General features: G+C 37.4%; 3 protein-coding genes across 5 annotated transcripts; 2 read left to right on the plus strand and 1 right to left on the minus strand.

The window, feature by feature from the left end:
- Positions 1-1,134: 1,134 nt before the first annotated feature.
- Positions 1,135-18,486, minus strand: LOC120568909 (apolipoprotein D-like). Of its 3 annotated transcripts, none has more exons than XM_039816654.1 (5): positions 18,383-18,486; positions 2,365-2,498; positions 2,105-2,226; positions 1,587-1,675; positions 1,135-1,485 (listed from the first exon to the last, which is right to left on the minus strand). In XM_039816654.1, exons 2-5 carry the CDS (start codon positions 2,482-2,484, stop codon positions 1,244-1,246), a joined length of 573 nt encoding a protein of 190 aa, XP_039672588.1. In that variant the 5' UTR covers positions 2,485-2,498; positions 18,383-18,486; the 3' UTR covers positions 1,135-1,243. The 3 variants fall into 3 exon arrangements, with proteins under 3 accessions (XP_039672588.1, XP_039672590.1, XP_039672587.1); XM_039816656.1 differs by having other exon boundaries at positions 2,365-2,517; positions 18,383-18,432; XM_039816653.1 differs by lacking the exon at positions 18,383-18,486 and adding an exon at positions 4,039-4,120.
- apoda.1 (apolipoprotein Da, duplicate 1) lies at positions 14,429-16,582 on the plus strand. Its single transcript, XM_039816657.1, has 5 exons — positions 14,429-14,560; positions 14,865-15,003; positions 15,269-15,390; positions 15,505-15,590; positions 15,925-16,582. The coding sequence occupies exons 2-5, from the start codon at positions 14,887-14,889 to the stop codon at positions 16,158-16,160; spliced, it is 561 nt and encodes a 186-aa protein (XP_039672591.1). The 5' UTR covers positions 14,429-14,560; positions 14,865-14,886; the 3' UTR covers positions 16,161-16,582.
- Positions 18,438-23,518, plus strand: LOC120568911 (COP9 signalosome complex subunit 9). The gene is made up of 3 exons (XM_039816658.1): positions 18,438-18,658; positions 19,264-19,336; positions 22,908-23,518. Exons 1-3 carry the CDS (start codon positions 18,560-18,562, stop codon positions 22,943-22,945), a joined length of 210 nt encoding a protein of 69 aa, XP_039672592.1. The 5' UTR covers positions 18,438-18,559; the 3' UTR covers positions 22,946-23,518.
- The last annotated feature ends 927 nt before the right edge of the window (positions 23,519-24,445 follow it).

Genomic DNA, 24,445 nt, shown 5'->3' on the forward strand with positions numbered 1-24,445 from the left:
GTTCATAGGTTCACCAAAGTCATTAAGGTTCATCTTCTGGGCAACATGAATGTCCGTACAAAATTGAGATATTTTAATCCGCACTAAAGAAGTGGACCGACCAACATTATTATCCAAAATCTACTTGAACAATCTACTGTAGTCATCGATAGCAGAACAGCTATCTAACTTTTACACAACCTGTCATGTAGATCTTCTCTGCCAGAGCAGAGGCCTCTTGAAACACCAACTTTTTCAGACATATTTGCAGGCTTATATTCGGGCCCATACGATATTAATCCTGGAAACAACATTGATCTTTTCCGCCAGAGGCCTCTTCAAATAGAAAATGTGAACAGGTGCCAATTCTTACACAACTTTCTTAAAATAGCCTCAGGTGTAAATATGAATATGAGGCTTTGAGTCCAGCTCAAACCCCTGTCAGAATCAGAATCACAGGCGTATCACCAAGTACATTTTCAATTACAAGGAACTTGTCTTGGTGTTTGGTGCATACAATAAAGATATTACTGTAAGAGGAAATGTTGCCCCACTGAACAAGGAGGGCTAAATCTACCTGACTTCCGGCTATATTAGGGACTGCAGATGGAAAGTAGTTACTTTAACTAATTCTGGCATATTTACATGGTGTTTTTATACAACTATGTTCATAAATATGCATGGTCCCTGTCAAATAAATCAATAAAAAAAAAATAATAATAATTTGGCTGCTCAATTCAGAGCTATTTGGAAATGGATTAAAAACCTAGAACACATTCTGGCATGAAACATGCAGTCTCATACAGCTGAAGTGAGACAGCGTAACCCATATTCAGTGCTTCAGTTTACATTAACCGTTGGGCTCGGGTCGGGTTTGGACCAAAAAATAGAATTATTGTCATGTTCTAGTCAGGCTTAGTTACTAATCTCCAGTTTAAGAAATATACAGCCTGAGCCATAGTTCACTATCACCATCGTCACTCCTCTGCTGTGGTTTCACCGGCTCGTCATCCTTGCTACCAGGGGGCTCGCTATTTTGTGCCATCTGCTGCTGTTATGACTGTACAGTATATTGAATGTATTGAATGTATATTGTCAATGTGTAGTTCAGAACAAGCCCTTTAAGTCCAAAGACAAAACAAACCACAACATGAATTTGTTTTACAGGTTTATTGCATTGACTTTGCATGAAGACAGCATATAGTGTGTCATGTCATGAATCTAAGTCACCCTGCCTTACAGGCTGAAACAGGAGTGTCTCCGTTTACTGGTTCATGGCGCTGCAGTAAGTCTCATCCTGGATGGTGTGGACCATCTTGTCCACATTGACTCCGACGGAGGACAGGATGCCGTGCAGCTCCTCTACGGTCTCCTCAGACAGGGTGGGCTCTCTACTCAGGATCCAGGAAAACTCTGTGCGGAACAGGCCGAAGTCGGTGCAGCCGTAGACCAGAGAGTGACCCTCGTAGTCGGTGGACAGCACCCAGTAGGGACCAGGGGGAGATCCTGCAGGAGAGACGGGTATTAGTCAAAGCGGACGGAATATTGAGTACATAAAACCTATTAAGAATGACTGAGTGAACTTGTAATAATTTAGACTTCTTTACCTTCAAAGAAAGAGACCTCCAGCTTGGCAGGCTCAGCGGGGTTCTTGGCCTTGGCAGAGCCGATGATAGAATTAATGGTACCATCATCACTAATGAAAAGCAAAACATGAATTAAAATTAATTTATACATTTCCTTTCACTTTGTAATTTCTAAAGCTCCAATGTATCGTATGTCCTCCCTTTTTCACTAAATGCTTTCCTTTCATGAATTTGAGACGGTGTAACAGATCAGTTTGTGATTCTGTTTGGCCAAGGACATTCAATTCACCTGATGTATAACAGGTAAAATTTGTGTATATGTGGTTTTATAAAGGCAATAGAAACAGTTTTTTTTGTAGAATTACATACAAATTGAGGATAAAAAGACTTCTCATTTGCTCTGAAAATTATTTCATGGACTGCGATAAGGACAATGAGTGAGTAATTTTAGTTTAACAAATATGAGTTTCAGCAGTTTTAAAGAATATGATTCAAACCTTAAAATCTAAAATTTTGACATTTAGGCAGCATGTACTTACAGCAGCTCACTGTTGAGGACCCCAACGACTCCAGGACTCTTCAGACTGTAGGTGGCAGTGCTGCACTCCCCTTTCTGGAAGAATGCTGGCAGCTTCTTGATCTCATACCACTTACCAAGGTACTGCAGAGGAAACACAGGATTTCACAGTAAGCAAACTGAGTACTTAATTTAATGTACTTTAATTGTTGCAAAACAGGCAAGCTTTTCATGCTACATAGCATTAATTAGTAGCACAGAAAGGACACGTTTAGTATTCACCCTGGAAGCATCAAAGTCGGCTTGAACAGCAGGTTTAGGACATTTTCCGGACTTCAACACTTGAGCGCTGGCTGCAAGGACAGACAGCAGAGTCAAGGAAATCACCTGCATGGCCTTCATCTTATCACCACAACCTGCAGAGAACAAAACACACTGCACCATTATTGAAACAATCAGCAACACAGGAGGTTGCTCTTGACAGATAATCTCTGAGGGTTTAACCAAGGAAAGAGCAGGAGACGTAAAGAGGAAGAGTCATAGCTGCAGTCTGCTCACCTGTACAGTATGTAATGTAGTGTGCAGGACCTTCAGGTTAGAGGGTCTTTTATAGATCTAAAGACTTGTAGCTTATTAATCACATTCTTCAGCCCCTCCTCTTGTGTTTACATGCAAAAGTTTTGAAGGGGTGGAGTGAGTGTGAGAGTTGGCACCTGTTCAAACAGACCTGACACCTTTTGATCTTTATAGAAGAAAATTGTATTTGTTTCTCTCTGTCCATTCATCACCACCTTTTTTTGTATCATCTTTTTTTAAGAGGACCCTTGGCACAAAAACCAGCAAGATAATGTGAAAATTACAAACAAGATACAAAATATCAAAATCTGAGTATCTGAGTGTTCCAGTAAACCAGAATCAAAGCAGCTAAGCTGATATTCTGTTAACTAAATCATTTTATTTTTCAGGTTGTGGACTTAAGAGCCCACATTTCCCCTTCATAGATTTGGTTGAGTTTAAAATTAGCATCTGCTTATTTGCATAGCATAAATATTTTACATTTCTCCCTCAAAATTGTGACCCTAAAGATAATTTGTATGCCATGCATGTGAGAACTAGTTGCATGATCACCTTAACTTTTAATCTCCATTTAAATATTTAAAGAAAGTAATGTTGGGAAATGTGTTTATTCACTTATTTCTTGCAGAGTTAGTCGATTGATACCACTATCATAAGGTGGTATCAATCATACAGTGTAAGTCTCACCAAGAAAGTTAATGAACGTATTGCCCACCTTAAAAGCACTAGCTAGAACCAGGGTTGATGTCTTTTAGCAGCGGAGTTTGCCTTTTACCAAGACATTGAAATAAGACATTCTGGTTATTATTAAAGGGGTGATAGAATGCAAAACTGATTTTACCTTGTCATAGTTGAATAACGACAGTTCAGTGGGTAAATAGGACATACATAGAAGCTCAAAATCCCATTGACACCCCTTTACTATGAAAATCTCATATTTTGAAACTGCCGCTGAAAACGGGCGAATCTCAACAAAGCTGGAAGTTGACGTCAACCTCCCAAGACCTGTACCTTTGTCACGCCCATGGGTGTATTAAGAAAACAGTCACGCCCCAAAATTTACATAGGCTACATAACTGACCTGAGATCAGGTAGTCTTCTGAATCTAGGTCATGCAGATCTCTGCTATTCCATTACAAAATTCACTTCTGAAACTTTTTTATGCGAGAAATCAACCATGTAAAGCTCAAATATGGGCCGTTTTACGAAAATTGATGGCTAATTGCAAATTTTGTCTGACTGTGTGTCGGAGTTCAGCGGCCGGTGCTGCCTGGGTTGCTACATCGCCGCCCTGCCTGTCCTCCGTCACAGACCCTGGCCTGCTGTGAGCTCGATTGAGCTCGGCTGGTGGCCCGGTGCTCAATACCCGCGCAAACTCACCCATTTCTGGGTGACTGATCTACCAAACGTCGCTGCCCTGACAGAGCTCCAGGGCCTGCAGCTTGCTGTTCTCCGTCCCCTCTTCCTGCTACCGGCCGGCTGGTGAGTGACTGAGAGCGCGGTCAGCGAGCTTGTTACGCCTGCAATCTCTTACGGCAGCCCGCAGGTTCCAATTAATCTTATAATGGATATGTTAAGTTATTTAAACAAACAATCGGGGAAATAAACGCCTCTTGTCCGCGAGTCTCATTGATAGAGCCGCGGTGAGCTGGAGTCCATCAACTCTGACATTCACAAAAATGCATTCAATTCAAGTGTTAGCTAAGCTTTGTAAGACCTTGGGGAACCTGTAATATACATGCCGTGACAAAATTCAAACTGTAAATATACTAGTTAGTTATGCCGAAAGTGTAGCTAGCTAGCTGCATATATTCCCCCATTGTATTTAATGGGACATATAGCTAGTTAGCTAGCTGCTCCTCGTAACAAGACCCTGAGTTCATAAAAATACCTTAAATTAAAATCGGACACAACGTTAGCTTTGTAAGACCTTGGGGTAGCTGTGATATCAGTGCCATGACGAAATTCAAACTGTAAATATAATATAGTTATGCCGAAAGTGTAGCTAGCTAGCTGCGATATTTCCCCATTGTATTGAATGGGACATATAGCTAGTTAGCTAGCTGCTCCTCGTAACAAGATCCTGAGTTTATAAAAATACCTTAAATTCAAATCGGACACAACGTTAGCTTTGTAAGACCTTGGGGTAGCTGTGATATCAGTGCCGTGATGAAATTCAAACTGTAAATATATTATAGTTATGCCGGCAGCTGGCCGCGGAGCCCCGTACTGCAATAATCCACAAAGGGTGACTTTGCGCTGGGTATGGATCCCAGCAGGCTGCCGCTTTCTCGTCAGACTGTGTGGAGCTCCTAAAGTCCGACACGTCTTACCAAATTTGCAATTAGCCATCAATTTTCGTAAAATGGCCCATATTAAAGCTTTATATAGTTGATTTCTCGCATAAAAAAGTTTCAGAAGTGAATTTGGTAACGAAACATTGCAGTGTCTGGAATATGAGATTCTGTCGCGTCTCTAATGTGTGTGTATTGGGGATTCGCTCAACCAATCAGCGCGTGTCTCTAATGTGTGTGTATGGCGATTCGCTCAACCAATCAGCACGCAGCTCATCTAAATATTCATGAACATACCATATTTGGAAGAAAAGCTCTTGTTACAAATAGGGCCAAAACACAGGGATGCATAAGGGCCAATAAAATATCAACCAGGCCATTTTCAGCCCAACCAATGTTACATACACCATTAGGAGACCATAATGAACAGTGTGAAATACGCTATATAATCATTCTATCACCCCTTTAACTACAACAAACAAACATATAAACTTTACTGGTATACGTGCAGTTTAGTGTCCGAAATTCCCCATAACGTAACCCCATTTGTACAGGTCCTATCCCCTGACCAATCGGCTATCCTAACCTTAACCACTCAAGGTCAAATGCCTGACCCCAACCAATCGAGCTGCCTCGTAGGGCGGCTCTTGGCGTGGCCATAGTGGAATTTGGGACACTAAACTGCACGTAAACCAACTTCACTTTTACCAGCTTCAGTCTTTTGATCTCAAAACATTAATGCCGTCCCACATGAACATTTACTGCATCATCCCATTTTAATAGACCTTGGGTTCTCTGTGTTTACTAAAGCAAACACAGGTGTACAGAAAGATTAATTGGGCACATCTGGTTTTCTTGATGCTCCCACAGCCGTTCTCTCTGCCTCTGGATTCACTTTTAATCCCTGCCCTGCTTTTCACAGTGAGCTGTAAGGGCCTTGGAAACTACTTTGCAGTGGAAATGGGTTGAAGCTGAAGCAGTCTGTTGTGGTTTAGAGTATTACCAGCCAAGATGGAGAAAACAGAATCAGACAAAGAGCTGCAGGACACAGAATGCTCATTAAAAACATTCAACATTCAGATATCATTATTAGCAACAATAGAGGCATTGAAAAGGATGCTCAGAACTGTATATTGTGATAAACAATATATTTAGTTGTATTTTAATGGGTTAATTGGCCTATTACTTTCAATACATTACCTACATCCTCAGTTTTGTGATATGTGACCTAAGTCATAAGTCTGTTTTCATACAGAGGTTTCACAGCAGAAAATATGTTTACCTCCTCTAGGGTTTTTTAACTGGGGCATTTTTTTATTTTATAATTCAAGCAGCAGATTTGTTGTATTTCCAGTTGTAATATATAAGAAGAGTAACTGTTGTGTGGAGCAGGGGATAAAGGACCCAAATGCAGGGAGAGGCAGCAGGGGATAAAGGACCCAAATGCAGGGAGAGGCAGGCAGGCAAGAGAAGGATGAACACGATGATTTATTCACAACAAAAAGGCAGAGATCCAACAAACTAAGGTATCCAAAAGGGCAGAGGGAAACACAAGGTGTCTATGGAGGAAATATTTATTCATAATTCAAATTGAAAGTCCAAAGAGAAAACAAAGCGAGATCAAATTAAAAATATTATTATATTTTTTAAATTTTCCATTTGGCTTTGGCTTTTGAATTTAATATTTGGCTTTTGAATTTCAATTTAACATTGGCTTTTAATTTTCATTTAATATTTGGCTTTTGAATTTCTTATGAGCAGCAGGGGGAGCTGACCGCTGAGGAGCATCTGTCTGCAGCTTCAGGCTGGCGTGGCCTCTTGTTTCACATGATAGAAAATTATGATGTAGGCTAAACACAAACGACATTTCATGCAACAACAGTGAAGTTTTCATGTAGTTACTATAATTGGGCCTGTGTTAGTGAGGACTAGATTAGGACTGTATTTAAAGCTGATTCTGGTTCCCAAATTTGGCCCAGGTGTGTCTGTTTAAAACACGACTCAGACAACTTCTCTCTTTTGATGTTATATTTAATTAAGCAACAGTAGAAACATGGGTGTGGGTAGCTCTGCTTACGTGTGTTTGTGTGTGGTCAGATCTCGAGGACATGAAATGCATATTGTTGCATGAAATGTTGTTTGTGTTTAGCCTACATCATCATTTTCTATCATGTGAAACAAGAGGCCAAGCAAGCCTGAAGCTGCAGACAGATGCTCCTCAGCGGTCAGCTCCCCCTGCTACTCATAAGGTGCCTCTGCACCCCTTTCGTTTCAGACCCTCCCACCAGCCTTTGGGCCACGCCTCCTCATTTACATTGACATGTGTCAAGTCCAAACGAAAAGGCAATGTTAAATGGACATTCAAAAGCCAAATATTAAATCCAAATGAAAATCCAATGTTAAATTGAAATTCAAAAGCCAAATATTAAATGAAAATGAAAATCCAATGTTAAATTGAAATTCAAAAGCCAAATATTAAATGAAAATTAAAAGCCAATGGTAAATTGAAATTCAAAAGCCAAATATTAAATGAAAATTAAAAGCCATTGTTAAATTGAAATTCAAAAGCCAAATATTAAATTCAAAAGCCAAAGCCAAATGGAAAATTAAAAAAATATATATATATTTTTAATTTGATCTCGCTTTGTTTTCTCTTTGGACTTTCAATTTCTCTTTGGACTTTCAATTTGAATTATGAATAAATATTTCCTCCATAACCCCTTTTCTAACCCGAAATTTTGGTCATGTAAACGCGTATCGGCATATCCCCATCAAAAGGAACATTGATTTGTGTTCTGCGCATGTTCTATTCGCAAGGAATCTTGGTCTTTTGAGTAGAGGAACTTCTTGTATGCGCCAGAAAACATAGTTATAATAATAATTATATACTATAATAATATAGTTATATATGTCAATGCAGAAAACCTGCGCGCAGTATACCGGAAGTAAACAAGAAGTAGAGGTAAACATGGCGAGACACAGCACAGCACCACACTTTTGGAGCGAGGAGGAAACCAATTTCTTTATTAGTGTGGTGAAAACCATGAATATAATGTCTTTTGTTGACGGCAGAAAGTACCGAGATAGTGAGATTTATAAGAAGGTGACCGAAAAGTTATTGTGTCTTAAGGTTGTCTGTAGGCCAAGTCCAGACGCTAACCGTGCGTCACCGTTTACGTCGGGATATTGCCAATTGATTACAAATTCCATGTATACAGGAGTAACTCTCTCTGCTCACGCATGTAAACGGGTTATTCCGAATTTTTCAGAAACCCGAATAGTGACCTTAACCCGACCATAACCCGAAAATTGACAGCTTGTAAACGTAGTCACAGAAGCTAAATAAACTGGGTAATGAGCAAACACAGGACAGGTGACACCAGGGCTGGGAAACAGGTGGAGCACATTAGACAATCACACAGGCGGGAAAACACAGGAAGCAGAACTAGACATGACAAGATAGAAAACGGACTATCACAATAAAACAGGAAACAGAAATACACAATACACAGAACACAGTCAAAACAGGGTAAACAGAAACCTACACAATGAACAGAAATATACAAAACAGAAATATGCAAAACAGGATACATACAGAAATACACAAACAGAAATAAAACAAAATACAAGGCAACACACCGAAACCATAACAGTAACACTGTGTACTACTTACTAGTTCCATACAGTATATGCTACATATTCATTCTCATAGTATACTGTTTTAGTAGTTGGTTTAGCGAAAACATTAACATACTTAACCTTTATACTAAGAGGAAGCCATGATACACACGCAACGTCAAGATGTCCATCAAACTGCGATTTTGGGAGTTAAGAGTTCACAAACAGAAGGCAAAATGTCCTTCTTAAGATGTAATACTTTTTGTTCCAAGATCTTTCTGGAGCTCATTCACAACCATCCACAATAATAATAGTTTTTTTGAGCTGTGAGCCGCTCCTTCATTTTTACTGTGCATTGCATTTTTGGGACCATATTTAGTCTGTTTTGAGTACATGTTTAGTGTGAACAGACTATTCTAAACACCTGCTTAGAATTAGTATGGTTTTATTAAAGTCTACAACCATGCTAGCAGACACGCTCACAATGACAATGCTAACATGCTGATGATAAACCTAAATAGAAAGCCTAAACTATGAAGTATTGAACCAAATAACATTCTGACCTGATGATGGCGCTAGAGGAAAAGTAAAGACCAAAGTCAGATGAATTCATCCTGTGGGGACCATAAATGTTTGTACCAAATTCCATGGCAATCCTTTCAGTAAGTTTTGAGATATTTCAGCAGTGGTGGAATTTAGCTTAGTACATTTACTCAAGTACTCTACTTGAATACAAATTTGAGGTACTTGAACTTTACTTTAGTCTTTTCTTTTCATGCCACTTTCTACTTCTACTCCACTACATTTCGGAGAGAAATATTGTACATTTTACTCCACTACATTAATCTGACAGCTTCAGTAACTAGTTATTTTACAAATTAACATTTTTGCACAAAAAAACACATGTAGTTTATAAAATACGATGTTTTATTATGAATTAAACGACCTAACAATATAATAACCTACAAGTCCAGCTGAAATGATTAGCCGATTAAACACTTAGCTTATTGACAGAACTGTTGTGATTGTTTCTAAAATGTGAGGATTTTTCTGCATTGAGTACTTTTACTTTTAATACTTTAAGTACATTTTCCTAATGATACTTACATACTTTTACTTAAATAACATTTTCAATGCAAGACTTTTACCTGTAACAGAGTATTTTTACAGTGAAGTATTAGGATCTGAATATACTACTTGTATACTGTATTTCAGTCTGGACCCGGGTGGTGGACCAAATGACCATCAACATTACCATCCTGAGGGCATGAGGTTAGAGTGGCTAAAAATATATAAAAGCATCATTTTTATTCTCCAAGTTACCTGCATTCCTTTGATATTAAACAAAACATATACAATCTTTCAAATCCAGATAAATGAATCTCATACAGTTATGTTTTGGATGAATGGAAAGTCAAAATAGATCATTGAGCGCTCGTATCGATCCTCTGTGAATCGTGTTGTTGTACTCACAGTTTCTATAGACAAGAAAATGTATTTTCAACTGGGAAATGACCTCTGACCTTCAAATGTGCCACTTTCTCAGACATGTTTGACCATGAAAATGAAGGCAATGGGAATCTTATCTTTGTTAAGGATAACCACAGACTGTATCAGCTTAACCAAACAGTCATCTCAGTCTCTGTGGCGATAACACGAATAACTTACTACTATCTATTATCACAACGAAAAACTTCTTGATTGTTTCAGGTTACATAGATTAAGTGTATTTAATTAATGTAATAAATGTCTAGCTAAATACATTAAATCAAGTGTAATGATCAAATATGTTTACAGATCTTGCTTTAAAATATTAAGTATGTGTTCCATGGAGCATGAGATGCTTATATCGGCACTTTTAGAAAAAAACAAACTTGTTTAATATGCTCCACTTCAGGAAGTCATTGTGACTGTTGTCAGTATTTAAATTTAATTACAAGAGGTGGTCCCAATTAGTTGGATTTCTATGCAATTGAAGAACAAATCTGCACTTAATGCCTCAGAGTCTGAAAACATCCTCTTTTTTTGTACATTTTTGAAAATTTTAGTGAGCAGAGCAAGGTAAAGGAAATGTTTTTTCTGTCTTATTTTCATCTTTTAGGCTTTAGGTAGAAAGCAGATTCCTTTGGTTGTTTTCTACAGTATGGATCTTTTTACTAATCACAAAATGTCTGTAGCGTATGGCAACAACATTTATTTTAAAGTCAGTCTTCAAAATTATTTCATAGATAAAAAACTAACATCCCTGGAGATCTTTTTTGTATGCTGTCTCTCTAAGCCCTCATTTCCTGTCATCTCTATAACTGACTGTCTAATAAAATGCCTAAAATGCACAATGGACACAATAACAGCAACACCTGTCCAGCATAAATTGATACAGTGCAATAAAAATGCCAACAAATGAAACCTAGGGGAAGCTTTTAATATCTAGCTGTTATTGAGACGGTCGGAACTTGTGATGCTGTGTTTGTGGATTTGGTGTTTTGGTCTGTATTATACTGAAAAGTATTTCTGATACAAATACAATCTGATTTAAATCATATTTTTTACTAATTCTTTTTTAAAGGAGATTGATTTAATGATTTTAGTAACTTCTGTAATAGTTAATTCAATTATTGATTTTTCAGTGTAAACAAAATACAGTAACACTTCTCTTAGATTCTCTATTCAGTTTAGGTGAAAGGTCACAGATGGTGTTGCAACCTCTGTTGTCCTTCAGCAGCAGCAGGAAATATTCTCAAGTTCTCTGTGTGTGTTACGGCATTTTCACTTCTATATGTTTAGCCTGTAGTTCGTGTATGTGTGTGTGTGTGTGTATGTTTGTGTATACAGGTGCCAGGAGCCCCAACATGACCCCATGTGTGGTGACATGCAAGTGTTTTTACTGTAGCTGTCATGTAACCCATGTATATTGATATTCCTGTAGCATGTTTATCCCACTAAACACACACACTTAATAATTCTACTCTGTGTTTTGGATCTGCAATAAGTTTGAAAAACACTGATTGGCGGATGTATTGATTGTAAGTCATGTATGTACACTTCTGTATGTTACATTGTGTACATTGTGCAGGAATTCTATATTTGGTTATCTGCTCCAGGTACGTTTTTGCAAGTGTTTACTTGACGTACACTGCTACATGTAGCTACATGCTAATGTCAGGGATGATTGATGGAACATGTCCGATTGTGTAGTTTTTGGTTTAGAAGCTTTTATTGGTGATTTTACAAAGTGGAAAGTGCTGCTTTACAGTCATTTCCCCAGCTGCAATGACAGACGGTACAGAGACGCCGAGAGTACAGATGGAGAAAAGTCTATTACACGGCCCCAAAACCTAACCAAGCAGTTTTGGCGTCTGAATGTAACCAAACTGCAAACCGTTCCGAGGGCGTGTCATGCAGTACTGTGCACCTGCAGATAGACAAGAGGCATGTTCAAACTCAAAATGGTAAGCACCGTTTTGCTAAGGTTTCCGGGTTGAACAACATGTTTTCCCGAATAGGTGTGAAACGATATGCAAAAGACTTTGAGATAAGTTTTATCTCGTTCTCATTCAATCAGTAGCGACGTGTATGTAAACTTGTGGTATAAAAACGACAGCGGACACCTGGACCTCACATAGGGTGAATACAGATGCAGCAGCAATGGGCAGTATGAAAAAAAAGTGAACGTTAAAGCATGAAAATTAGCATAATAGGTCCCCTTTAATGAAACATTAATGTTCACCTGCGCTTTTCCTATTATGACAAATCAAAATGACTGCTGTTAAAAAGGTCCATGGCAGTTATTGGCTATTTAAGTTAAAGAATGTGCAACATGAGTAGTGATGCAATCATGGCTGAAAATGAGAACTTGATGAAAAACTAAAAAACAAGCCTTGTTTTTGACCACTGAATGGAAACTCCATGTGATAGAATATGGAAACAAAAACTATAAATTGCTAGCATGTGATCAAAACAAGTTTGGGCTGAATGCTTTGCTGGTATTCTCCAGTGTTATCTGCTTCTTTAATATTCTTTACCCTTTTGATATTTTTTTCTCCATCTATAAGCCAGTATACCAGTGTGGCTGGTTCTTTCCTTGATCATCTACTGACCAGTCAGGGTCATTGCCTCCATCCAGGGAAAAGCCCGGCGCCTCTGCTTCAACCAGGCTTTGATGTATCCGTGTGCAGTCATTCCTCTGAAGTATATTAGCTGGAAATTGAGCTTTTTGATCTTTCTCTTCTTTAATTTAACCTTGTTTGTAGCCATGGGACTTTTTCTGAAAGCAGACAGCATTTAATGGAATTTGCTTTTAATTGACAGTGCTTGGTTTAATCTGTTTTGAATGTTAAACAGATGCAGTTTACTGCACCAGGACATCTCAGATATTTAAATGCTGGGCTAAAGACTAAGATTCTGATAAAACACTGTTCCATTTATATATTGTTTTGCTGCATTTGGACCATGACCCCGTTTCTTCAACTTTTCATGAATACAGAAGCATATTTTCAATGGATGGATGGATGATCATAACTTTTTGAATGAATTGATTAGGTTGGCACACGTTCAGCACTTACTGATCATGTGCCAACTTACTTACTTTAACTACAGGAGCATGTAGCCTAATCAATCACAACCCTCATGTTGTCCTCGGGTCAAATCTGACCCATTTTCAAAAGTTTCTATATAAAAAATATGGGTTTCTTTACACCAAATTGCCCATTGATTGCCCATTGATTATCCATCAACATATGTTCCTCAGATCTTAACTATTAGTCAAAATAATTCATCATTTCTGGGGGTTTTAAACTCTTAGGTATAATTTCATATAAATGAGATTTATTGACCATGAATTCCAAAAATAAGTGTAAAACTAGTGGTAGTAAATTGGAATGAAGTTGACTAAGAAGATTTAATACAGAACTGTGTGATCTTTTTTTTTTTTTTTTTTACTTTATGCTTTATAAACAGGTAAAACAGACCATAACAAATGCATGGTCGACGGGAAGACAACACAAGGGATAAGAAAATCAGAAGAAAAGTAAGGCCAACCACAGGAGCATTAAAAGTCCTGTGTAGCCCGTTGTGTGTATGAATATGTGTATTACTGTAAAGTCAATACCACAGAAAGAAAACTCACTTATCTACTCCTTTAGTTGAATCTGTGCACCTTGCCAGGATGAAAAATTACTTTTTAAGCTGCCTATAGATGATCTGCTGTAAAACCGCGAGGTAGCGTGCAGAGCAACAAATTGCATTAACATGGGTCATCCACCCAATAGCTGCCGAGACATTTCACTCTGAACCAGAGATCTAAACCAGTTGGCACCAGATGAAAAAAGTCAGAGGGTCACCAATGCTTTAACAATTCATCCTATGGGGATCATAAATGTCTGAAATTGAATACATTTCAAACCACAAATATGAACCTCATGGTGGCACTAGAAGAAACAAAATTTCACTACAATTAATTCTATTGTTTTTGAGATATTTTTGTCTGGAGAGACCGACATTACCATCTCTAGAGCCATGTCGCTAGCATGGCTAAAACGTCCTGTTTTATTAAATTAGTGAGCTACTGTGACGTGAACATGACAAAATATCATTGAATTCGGTCTATTAGGTCTTCGTTTAACCAGGACTAACTGGTCCATTTTCTTTCATAGGTTTGAAAATAAATGTTATCTATTTTTTATCAACATTAAAAATGGCGTCTATTTGCAGCTGTGTGTAAAGACTTGAGAGTCACTTAAATAAATGCACATTCCTGCCCATCAGGAGAACATCGAGATTGTTTAATAACATTTCCACTGCTGTGTCCCCCATGACTCCACTTTGCTAATAGTTCACTTCATGTCTGAAATAAAGCTGGCTCTACACAAAGACAGGCATTGATGACACAGCGTCGCACTGCTGCAAAATCTCGCAGAGAGCAACGTCTCCAATTCAAATCCTGGGATTTGTCCGAGGGAGAGAACATATATCTGATCCAACAGGCCACAGAGGTGAGAAAATATATTTGGTGATGTATATAAATAATAAAATGACAAACAGTTCACTCAGTTATCACTTTGAGAACTTTTTTGTGAGAAAAGTGTCTATTCATTAGCCTGTTTAAAGAAATTGTGTAGAAAAATGTTACCTTTCACATATAAAATAATTACTTCTTATATTGTTGTAAAATCCTTGTCCTTCTTTACACTCTGATTATATCTTGTTTTTTGGTCAGATTTCTAATATTTGTTGCCTTATCAACATATACTGTAGATTTATTTTAATTTGTATGTTTTGGTGTATAAACTCTTGCAGGTAACAAAGGCCTATCTCAACCATGAAGTTACCTTTTGTTGTGGTTTTTGCCTTCATCCTCCCGCTCATCAGGGCTCAGGTGCCCCATTGGGGACCTTGTCCAGACCCAGCTGTTCAACCGGCCTTCAACCTTAAGCAGGTACAGGCTACTTTGTACAGAACATGATACATACATTGGCAGACTGATGCCCAGCGGTGTCCCATGGTGGTGTGTGGATGACATGAACAGCTGTCCTTTTTCTCTTGTGCTATTTCCAAAGGGGAAAAAAAGACTACAAACTGTATTTTAACAATGTAACATTTTACTGAATCCACTAAACATGTAGATTTATTCATACTCTCCACTCACAGCGCTCTGAATTGTCTTTGAACTTACTACAGTATGTGTGTCTTTGCCCTCACAGTTCATGGGGAGATGGTTTGAAATTGCCAAACTGCCGGCCCAGTTTGAGAAGGGCCGGTGCATCGAAACCAATTTCACTTTGACAACAGACAACTCTATTCGAGTGGTCAGCTCTGAAAAACTGTGAGTCCTATCAGCAATTTTCTTTGTGCAAATATGGAACCAAGAGGTAATATTTGCATGGTGTGTGTATTTCCCCTAATCCAACATGAAACATGACTGTATGAAATAAAACAGAAAAGGAGAGCTGAGGAAAATCGAAGGGACTGGAGTCATAGAGGATATGAAGAATCCGGCAAAACTGGGAATAAGTTATTCCTACGGTGAGATATATATTTCATACATGTTTAAAAATAAATGCCGTGTTGGCTGAGTCCTGCAGCGGCACAGGGTTCAAATCCGATCTGCTGCTCTTTGCTGCGTGTCATCCTCCATCTCTTTCCCCCTTTTGTGTCTATCCACTTTCTAAATAAAAGGGAAAAGCCCCCCCCATAAAAAGAAATGCCACTGTTGTGTGTTGTTTAGGGAGTCAACTGATAATGTTAGTGTGCTTGTTAAGATAAACATACATCTTCCTTTATCTCCTTGTGTCAGATCAGGAGAAAACATTGTAGGTGATCTGCTTTTGATTTGGTTCTCTGCTTCTTACAAACACAGTCCTGCCCTACTCTCCTTACTGGATCCTGTCCACTGACTACGTGGACTCTGCCCTGGTGTATTCCTGCACGGACATCCTGAGGCTCTTCCACGTCGACTTCGCCTGGATCCTAGGCCGAACGCGAACCCTGCCTGACACCACTGTTGAGAAAGCCATGAATACCTTCGCCAAGAACAACATTGATGTGAGCAGGATGATTCCCAGCAAGCAGCAAGGCTGTGACAAAACTCTCTGAACAGCAATGGAAACACAGAACAAGATGGTGCTGTTGACAGGAGGGAAAATAATTTATCATCCATTTAAGAAAAATCTTTGACTAATATTTAGATGATTATGACGAGGGATGTAGTGGAGGGTAGACTCAACTCAGTAACTCAGTTTGTTTATGAGTGAAAACACAGCTTTCCTGCCTTTTTCTAAAAATATTTACAGCACAAAATAACTGCATGCCTATACTGTGCATTATAGTAAGTTAAAGCATACACTAAGTGAAGTCATATTCATACCCACCTTTTTATTTAACACATCATCCCTGGTTGTAATATTACATGCTGAGCATAATGTTCTGCCCAGTTTTAGCCATTTAATATTTTCAATTTGTCATAATGAGCAATGTTTGCAGTTTGATTTGCAGTATAAAATCGAATAATCGTATTGGAATCAAATCTGATGTTTACACAAACTGGAAACATATGATTTATTTATATATATATATATATATATATATATATATATATATATATATATATATATATATATATATATATATATATATATATACATATATACATATATATATATAAAAAGCATTCAACTAGTCAATAAAAGTCAGTGAAACTTACTTCATGTGATCTTTGATTCTGTGCAGCATCTTTCTAATGAAAACATATTAAAATACAGACCAGAGTGCAGTTCAGGATTTCTGCACACATGCAGTATAGAGTCAAAAACTAAAACTGATTTGAAAAGATCCCTTTGAAAGGTTTTTTACCTCACCTGTAAAAATATTTTAACTAGGGTAGACAACTATTTAATGTATTAGACATTTCTAATATGTTTACAGCTTGATATCCTAGTTATATATATATATATATATATATATATATATATATATATATATATATATATATATATATATATACACACACACACACATGATTGATATATATATATATCAATCATGTAATAAGTAATGTAACATCGTGTTATCTCTTACAGTTTTTCTTGATTGCTTTGATGCAGCAGTCAAACACTCAAACTCCACATTTTCAAAACAGTTAACACACAGGCCGAAACAGTGGCACTCATGGTCAAAATGACACATTTTGTTTGCAAAACAACAGCAAAAGTGGATGAGTTCTTCCAATCAACCATTACAATTCAATTCAATTTTATTTATAGTATCAAATCATAACAGAGTTATCTCGAGACACTTTACAGATAGAGTAGGTCTAGACCACACTCTATAAATTCCAAAACCCCAACAATTACTTTACAATTTACACAGTGAACAAAATACAAAATACAGCACTCAGTGCGAATCAGTGCACCATTGCTTGTCATTGTAGCCTATTACTGTACATAGCTTTCATGCCAATGCCATTTGTTTGTTAAAAACTGAAATACTGTAAATATTACACAAAATACATATAAACCAAAATTAAATCTATTACAGTAAAGTATAAACATCTATTACTGTAGAGTATAAGAAATAGCCACTATCGATACTTAGTCTCTTCTGTCTTGACGATGGGGCCACATGGCCTAACCCTGCAGACTGATTGCTAATTGAAGATTTGTGTGAATGAGTGTCAAACAGGTGCTTCAGTGATTTCATACAGATGTAGGTAGTTTCTAATAGTTAGGAACAAATGTTTTTTGTTTGGTTACCATAGCTAAAATAATGGAGTTTGGACTGCTTGAATGACATCCGTGTTAACTGTTCTTTAAAAGGGTGGGGAAAATGTGTCAATCTAATGAGAAAGGGTTAACACATTTGCATAGGTGTCTTCTGCTCTGCTGAGACAGTGAGGATGAAAACCAAGTGGATCCCAGTTTCTTTAAGCAGGTCAAAGCAATCAAGAAAAACTGTAAATCATTTTTCCCCTACAGGTGTAGCTACCCTAGTAGTTTAAGAGGTGTAGGCGGTATGTGGTACTAAACTGCAAGACATATTGTAGTTTTGTAATGTTGTATGAAACCTGTATAGAGGTGGTTAGAAAGAAACAAGCTTTGTATTAAAGGTGCAAAGTATAAACATGTGGCCTATAGCCTACACATTCACAACACGTAGGCCCACAGTAAGCAAGTCTGTTTTCTTTTGACAGCATTTTCTATCAACTCTAATCCGTCTTGGAAAGCAAAACATTAAAATACTTTTTATTAAACAAGCTGTTGCCTCGGTGACTTCTGGACTACGTAAATATTATTAGAGTTTTGTTTTAAAAGAATGCTTACCTGGAAACTTGCTGCGGAACCTTTGTCTTCACTCGGCTTTTTACGTCGGATTTATTTTCACCCGGCACCGCTCTAGCTTGGCTGTGTAGCTCGCTTTATTATACATATATGGTGTACCTTCTTTAGCTAATAATTTGATGTATTTTTGGCGATAAGACCTCGTGGTTTTGTTCATCGATGCCACTAAAGGATCAATCAAATTCGACCGTCGCCATGAAACCAGCAGTGGATGAGATGTTTCCTGAGGGCGCGGGACCGTACGTTGATCTGGATGAGGTGTGTTAGCTGACTGACTCATTAGCTTAGTTAGCTAGCTACGTAGCTATATAAACACGTTAACGTTAACACGTTAGTTGGCTGTAACAACCAACTGTATGCCTCCTTTATTGCCTTTTTGATTATAGCCTAATACTGTTAATACAAATTGTTCTGTTTGTAAGTACATTGAGATCAACTTGGAGTCAAAGGTGTCAATTTTGGTATGTACACGTACTTGGCCAATAAAGCTGATTTTGTAGTATTTTTTTAGTATCTCATTGATCTACTTAATTTTACAAATTGACAAAGTATTTAAGAGGAGCCAAATAATGTGGATGATAAACTAAACACAGTTTGACAAAAAGCTACCTTTTTGATTGACAAGCAGTCTGCAGGTTGGGATGAAAACAGCTAAATTAAACAATGGTGATTCAGAAATAAGGTTAATCATTATCTAGTGTGTAGATCTTAACATAAAGTACAACATATACTGTCTTTGCAGATTTATGTTTTACCACACAACAAAATTATAATGACACTGATTACTGTTGGTAGGTTTCTTTTCTGGCTGTCTTTCTTGGGTTGAATTTGTGCCTCTGAGCAGCATGTTTGTTCTCTGGCAGGCTGGGGGAAGCACAGGACTGCTGATGGACCTGGCTGCCAATGAAAAGGCAGTTCACTGCGACTTCTTCAATGGTAAACTATTTCTTCGTAGACATACAATTTGCCCTGCCTTACCTTTGCAAAATGGCAAACTGAGATTTCAACAGCAAAACCAACTGTCAACTTTAACCCCTCCATAAATGTATTGAAAAAATACTGATTTATTGTTGTTGTGCACTGAGTTAGTCCATGTTGTCTGCAGGCATTGTGTATATACAACTGGCCTTACTTACAGTAATCTATTTAAAATATACACCTTTTTAATAGGGCTAGGGCTGTGTATTTACTTTATCATTGTCGGACAATTCGATGGTCTACGATTAGATAAAAATAAATAGACAAATGTGTAAAAATCTGTTACACTGAAGTTCAAAACTAATTTGAGTCAGATTTAGCTCAGATTCAGTGACAATTCATCTAAGATTTGAAATGATTTCATAAAATTAATTGTGCCCAAAATATACTATCACACCAATAATACTAAATAATGGGTAATTATACATAAGGCAACATTTGGGGTAATCTCCAAAGATACATTTTTCACTGAAATGCTGCAGACTGGGTGCGTGTCCAGCGTTTCAACCATAAGACTTTAAAAATAATGGACAGAACTTCCGGGTCTGAAAAGTGAAGCCAATGTGGAGGTGTCTTAAACCTGCGTTCTGTCTAATTTCCAGCAGGGGGAACTCCACTAGTTGCAAAAAGAAGTCATTGTATAGAAGTATAAGATAAAATGACCCTAATTCTCACTTGATTTATTACCTCAGTAAAGATTTTCATAATGAGTTTATGGTCTCAATTGCTAGTTTCAGTTTTTTTTAAATGCACCGTAATGTTAATTTTGTAAATTATGATCCCATTTATTTTAAAATTGACAATAAAGCAGGGGATGCTATAGGGCCTCGCTACATGCTGATCAGTCAATCTGGTGCTGCGGTCGAAAAGTAAAAAAAAAAAGACCTATGTCCTTTTACTAACTAAATGAGGTCAAGGAAAGATGTGAAAAAGAATTTAGGAAAGAATCCGACTGCCCTTACACTCAGCTACGTAATCATGCAACAGGGGATGTTGAAGAAAACACTCATACATCATTACAATACATAATTTAAAAAGCAACAGCCTATGGAGACTGTAGAGGGGACAGAAAATAACTTCTTAGGGTGGGTGTGGGTGGATGAGTTAAGGTGTGTTAAGCTGTGTCGATTTTTGATGAAATTCTCAGAATTTGAATCTGATGTGGGGTTTGACTCAACATGCAGTCGCTGTATCTCTTGCTTTTGTATTGATTTTCCAAGAGGTGTCTACAAATAAATATATCAATGCAAATTAATTTGGTTGCTCAGGTAATCTGAAGTGAACTGAGGAGGAGTCAGTCATCTTCAAATAGGAAATAGTCAGTCTGGGCTGAATCTATTAGCACATGATGTTTTTTCACCCCTGGGCGTCAGAGCACTGCTGGTTCCACAGCAGGAAATCGCTTTACTGGCCCCAAAACATGCCTTGTACCCCTGCCCCCCTTTTTTTCAAACTGTGTTTTATAATGTAGTGTGATCTCTTGTCCTGAGGCGCAGCTACATCAAACAGCCACGACTTCTCACCATATGCGACACAGATTCTACGCAGACTTCTCAGCAGGAGCTCTGTGGATGTGCTTTGTATGAGGCTCATTTAGGGTGGCAGGATTTATTCCCTTCTGATAGAGATGTGTACCACTTAACTGTCTCCAGGCCTATTGAAAGCAGATCCCAATCCCTTTGCCTGCATTTACAGTATGATGGGATTTTAAATGTTAATTTATTTAAACAATCAGTATCACACTCGCTAGGTTTATTCACAGTCACAAAAGTGAAAGTTTGTGCTAATTTGTGTTGTTTCACACTGAAATATTTAGGCTACAGCAGTTCTGTGGAAAAATAACTTCAGTGTGTGTTTAGGTTTAGTCCTCGTGTTTTTAAGGGATTTTATAAAGCGTTTACTTCCTAGGCTAACAGGAAACTGCAGTATAATTAAACTGTTACTCCAAGTAACACAGGAATAATTTTTTTTAAGTTTGTGCTTGAGGTAAAATACAGTATAAACACTACTGGCTCACATTAATTCTGTCAAATTGTCTGCATGATTTATTGTGTCTAGTTTTAATTGGGTAATATGATTTACTGTATTTCTTTACTGCTGCTATTTTCATTAGTCCTGTTCATTTAATCAGTATGGGTCAGACATCTCAGGCTGGACATTTAATAACTGATACATTATTTGGCCAAAGGTATGTGGACACCCTTTTGCTCTGGTGATCTCTTAGTTCCAATTGAGGGACATCAAAATGCTATATTGCATACAGCAAGATGTTTGAGAAAGACCTTTTCCTATTTCAACATGACAATGCCCCCATGCACTTTTGGGCACCCACATATGTTTTGGCTAATCGTGTATAAGACTTTCAGAAGAAAAATACTGTACCGGCAGTTACAACATGGCAGAAGGAATTTTGTCACCTGAGCGTACCTGCAATACGTAGGTAATGTGTTGTGTGTGTTTTTTGTGTGAAGGCTTTAGTTAGAGCCAAAACGTTATTCTCATGTTCTGTCTGATTTCTATGTTCTGAGTGTTTGATGACAGCTTTTAAAACAACAGTCTGTACACAAGTAGGAGTTGTGAATAACAAACCTTGTGCAAATTCTTGTGTGTAGTCTGCTGCATACAATGTACTGTACTGTATGTAGACTGACTTCAATTTTATTTCAAACACATAAAAAAACACAAATTAAAATAATAAAAACTAAAAGAAAAAAAACAGAAACAAAACAAAATATGAATTTAACATGTCCAAAAAGGAATAGGAAGAAGTTATTTCAGTATTTTCTGATATTTTACAGATCATTTAATTGAAAAAAGGGGTAGATTAATTGATAATGAAAACAATCCGTTGTATTCCTAGTTTGTATTTTACCTAGGAAACACCAGGGCTGCAACTTATTATTTTCATCAAAGATTTATCTGCTGATTATTTTCTAGATTAGTTGATTGATTATGTTCCTAAAATTGAAAAAAAAAAGCATCAAATGATCATGCTTGTGAAGCTGTAACTAGCCAACTTGTGACATATTTGCTTGAAAAATGACTAAAATGATGAATCAATTATCAAAATAGTTGCCGATTAATTGTCTGTTGATCGACTGGTCATTGCAGTTCTAGAAAACACACACACACACACACACACACACACACACACACACATACACACACAGAATATGAAAAGAGCTAGATCTGAAAAGGCAATGCCAAGACAACAGTAGTAGCTTGAGTGTTAAATGAAGACTACCTGCAGAAACAGAGGATGTGGCACATATTCCCATGCCGGTTCATACACTTCTGCTGATGACCTCTGACCTCACAAACTGTCAGACCCACATGAAGACCGCTCAGCAGACTCCTCAGCAAGTGCATTCCCAGATCCTTTTACTTTTATCACCATGCACCCCTCCAACCCTCTCAACCTATAACACTGCTTTACAAGAAAATGTCTGGCTTGCAGAAACACAGCCCCTGTTTTTTGTCCGGCAGTTATGTAACTTTTGTTTAATAATTGTGTTTTTGTTTTTCACAGATTTTGAGGATCTGTTTGATGATGATGACATCCAGTAACAGAGACTAACACGTCTTCAGAGTAATGATGGATGATATTCACACCACTCCACTTTTTTTTGGGTGGAAAGGAAACCAACCATTTACTGTCTAATGACATACAATTGCCTTTCATAGATGTCCTAGTTTCAGGCTTTTTTAAAACATCCTTCAAAAGTCGTGACCCGCTCCAGATGTTGTGAAATTCTTAACATCCCAAGGATTCCTTCATATATGGTATGTTAAAATTATGAGCTTGTATTGTGCTCATGTCTTCGACTGCTGCGGGATTGCAGGTTTCAGTGTGTTGGAGAACACCTGTTCAGAGCGTAATTATACATGTGATGGGCAGAGGCTCCATATGCTGTCGCCCTTAAACATGCTGCAGATGGCATATGATGAATGATGGTCTGCTAAAATGACTTAAATTATTTGTGTAACGTGCATGATAGTCACATACAGTACATTCTGTGTGTTTGGGTTTATAGCTGCAGTCCTGTTCCATCATTCATTTGCACCCGTGTACAGTAGTTATGCATCCACACTTGTATTTTTGTGGTCAAAAATCAATAAATAGCATTTTGTATAAAAGAAGCCGCAATTGTGTCTGTCTTTCACTGTTTAATAATTATATTTTTCATTTTTTGAGCACTTTTCTACTAAAAAACATTGTACATAAACTAGATTAGATTAGAAGATATTGAAGACAGAAATTGTGAACATTGTGAACATGTTTCTATATCTTTTATTAACCTTGCATTTAATGCTTTGAAAACCAGGATAGTAATGTGCACATAAACACATTAATTGATTTCAAGCTACTTTTAATAAGAAACTGACATAAATGAGTCAAAAAAAGGTTTCACTTTGTTTATGTCTTGAGAAAACAATCTCACTTCAAGGTCCTCGTAGAAGCTCATTTAGGGCTTTCAATCATAAAACATGATCGTCATCAGCAGATTTGAGTTGGAATTGTAGATGTTTAAGAACTGCTATAAAATAGACCTTAACGGTTTTTTTTCTTTTAAGTTCTTAAAGGGCTCAGAAGTGAGAAGTGGAGTTGAAACAATTAGTTCATTTTATAGGTCGACTGATAGAAAAATAATCTACAGCTATTTTGACAATCGATTCATTGTTTTTTCATACACAAATACCAAACACTAGTTCCAGCCTCTCAAATGTGAATATTTGATGCTCAGCTCTACTTTATTTAACCAGAAACACATATTTGGGTTGTTGTGGTTGGACAAAGAAAGACATCTGAAGACATAACCACTGACCAAAAATAGATTATGAAAACAGTCGTGGCCTTTATTGAAAACCCAGGAAAAGTGACAATCTTTAATGAACTACCGCTCCCAGGTCAAGAATGAACTTTGAACCTTTATCAAGTTGATAATTGATCGGTTATAAGATAAAGGTCAGTTATAAGATTTTAAAATTGTTTTATTTCAGCAATATGAAGTGTAGAACGTAAAAGTAAATCCGAGAAACCTCAAGGATCAGCCAGAGTGTTATCAA

This window comes from Perca fluviatilis, chromosome 11 (genome assembly GCF_010015445.1).
Source record: "Perca fluviatilis chromosome 11, GENO_Pfluv_1.0, whole genome shotgun sequence".
Classification (NCBI taxonomy): domain Eukaryota; kingdom Metazoa; phylum Chordata; class Actinopteri; order Perciformes; family Percidae; genus Perca; species Perca fluviatilis.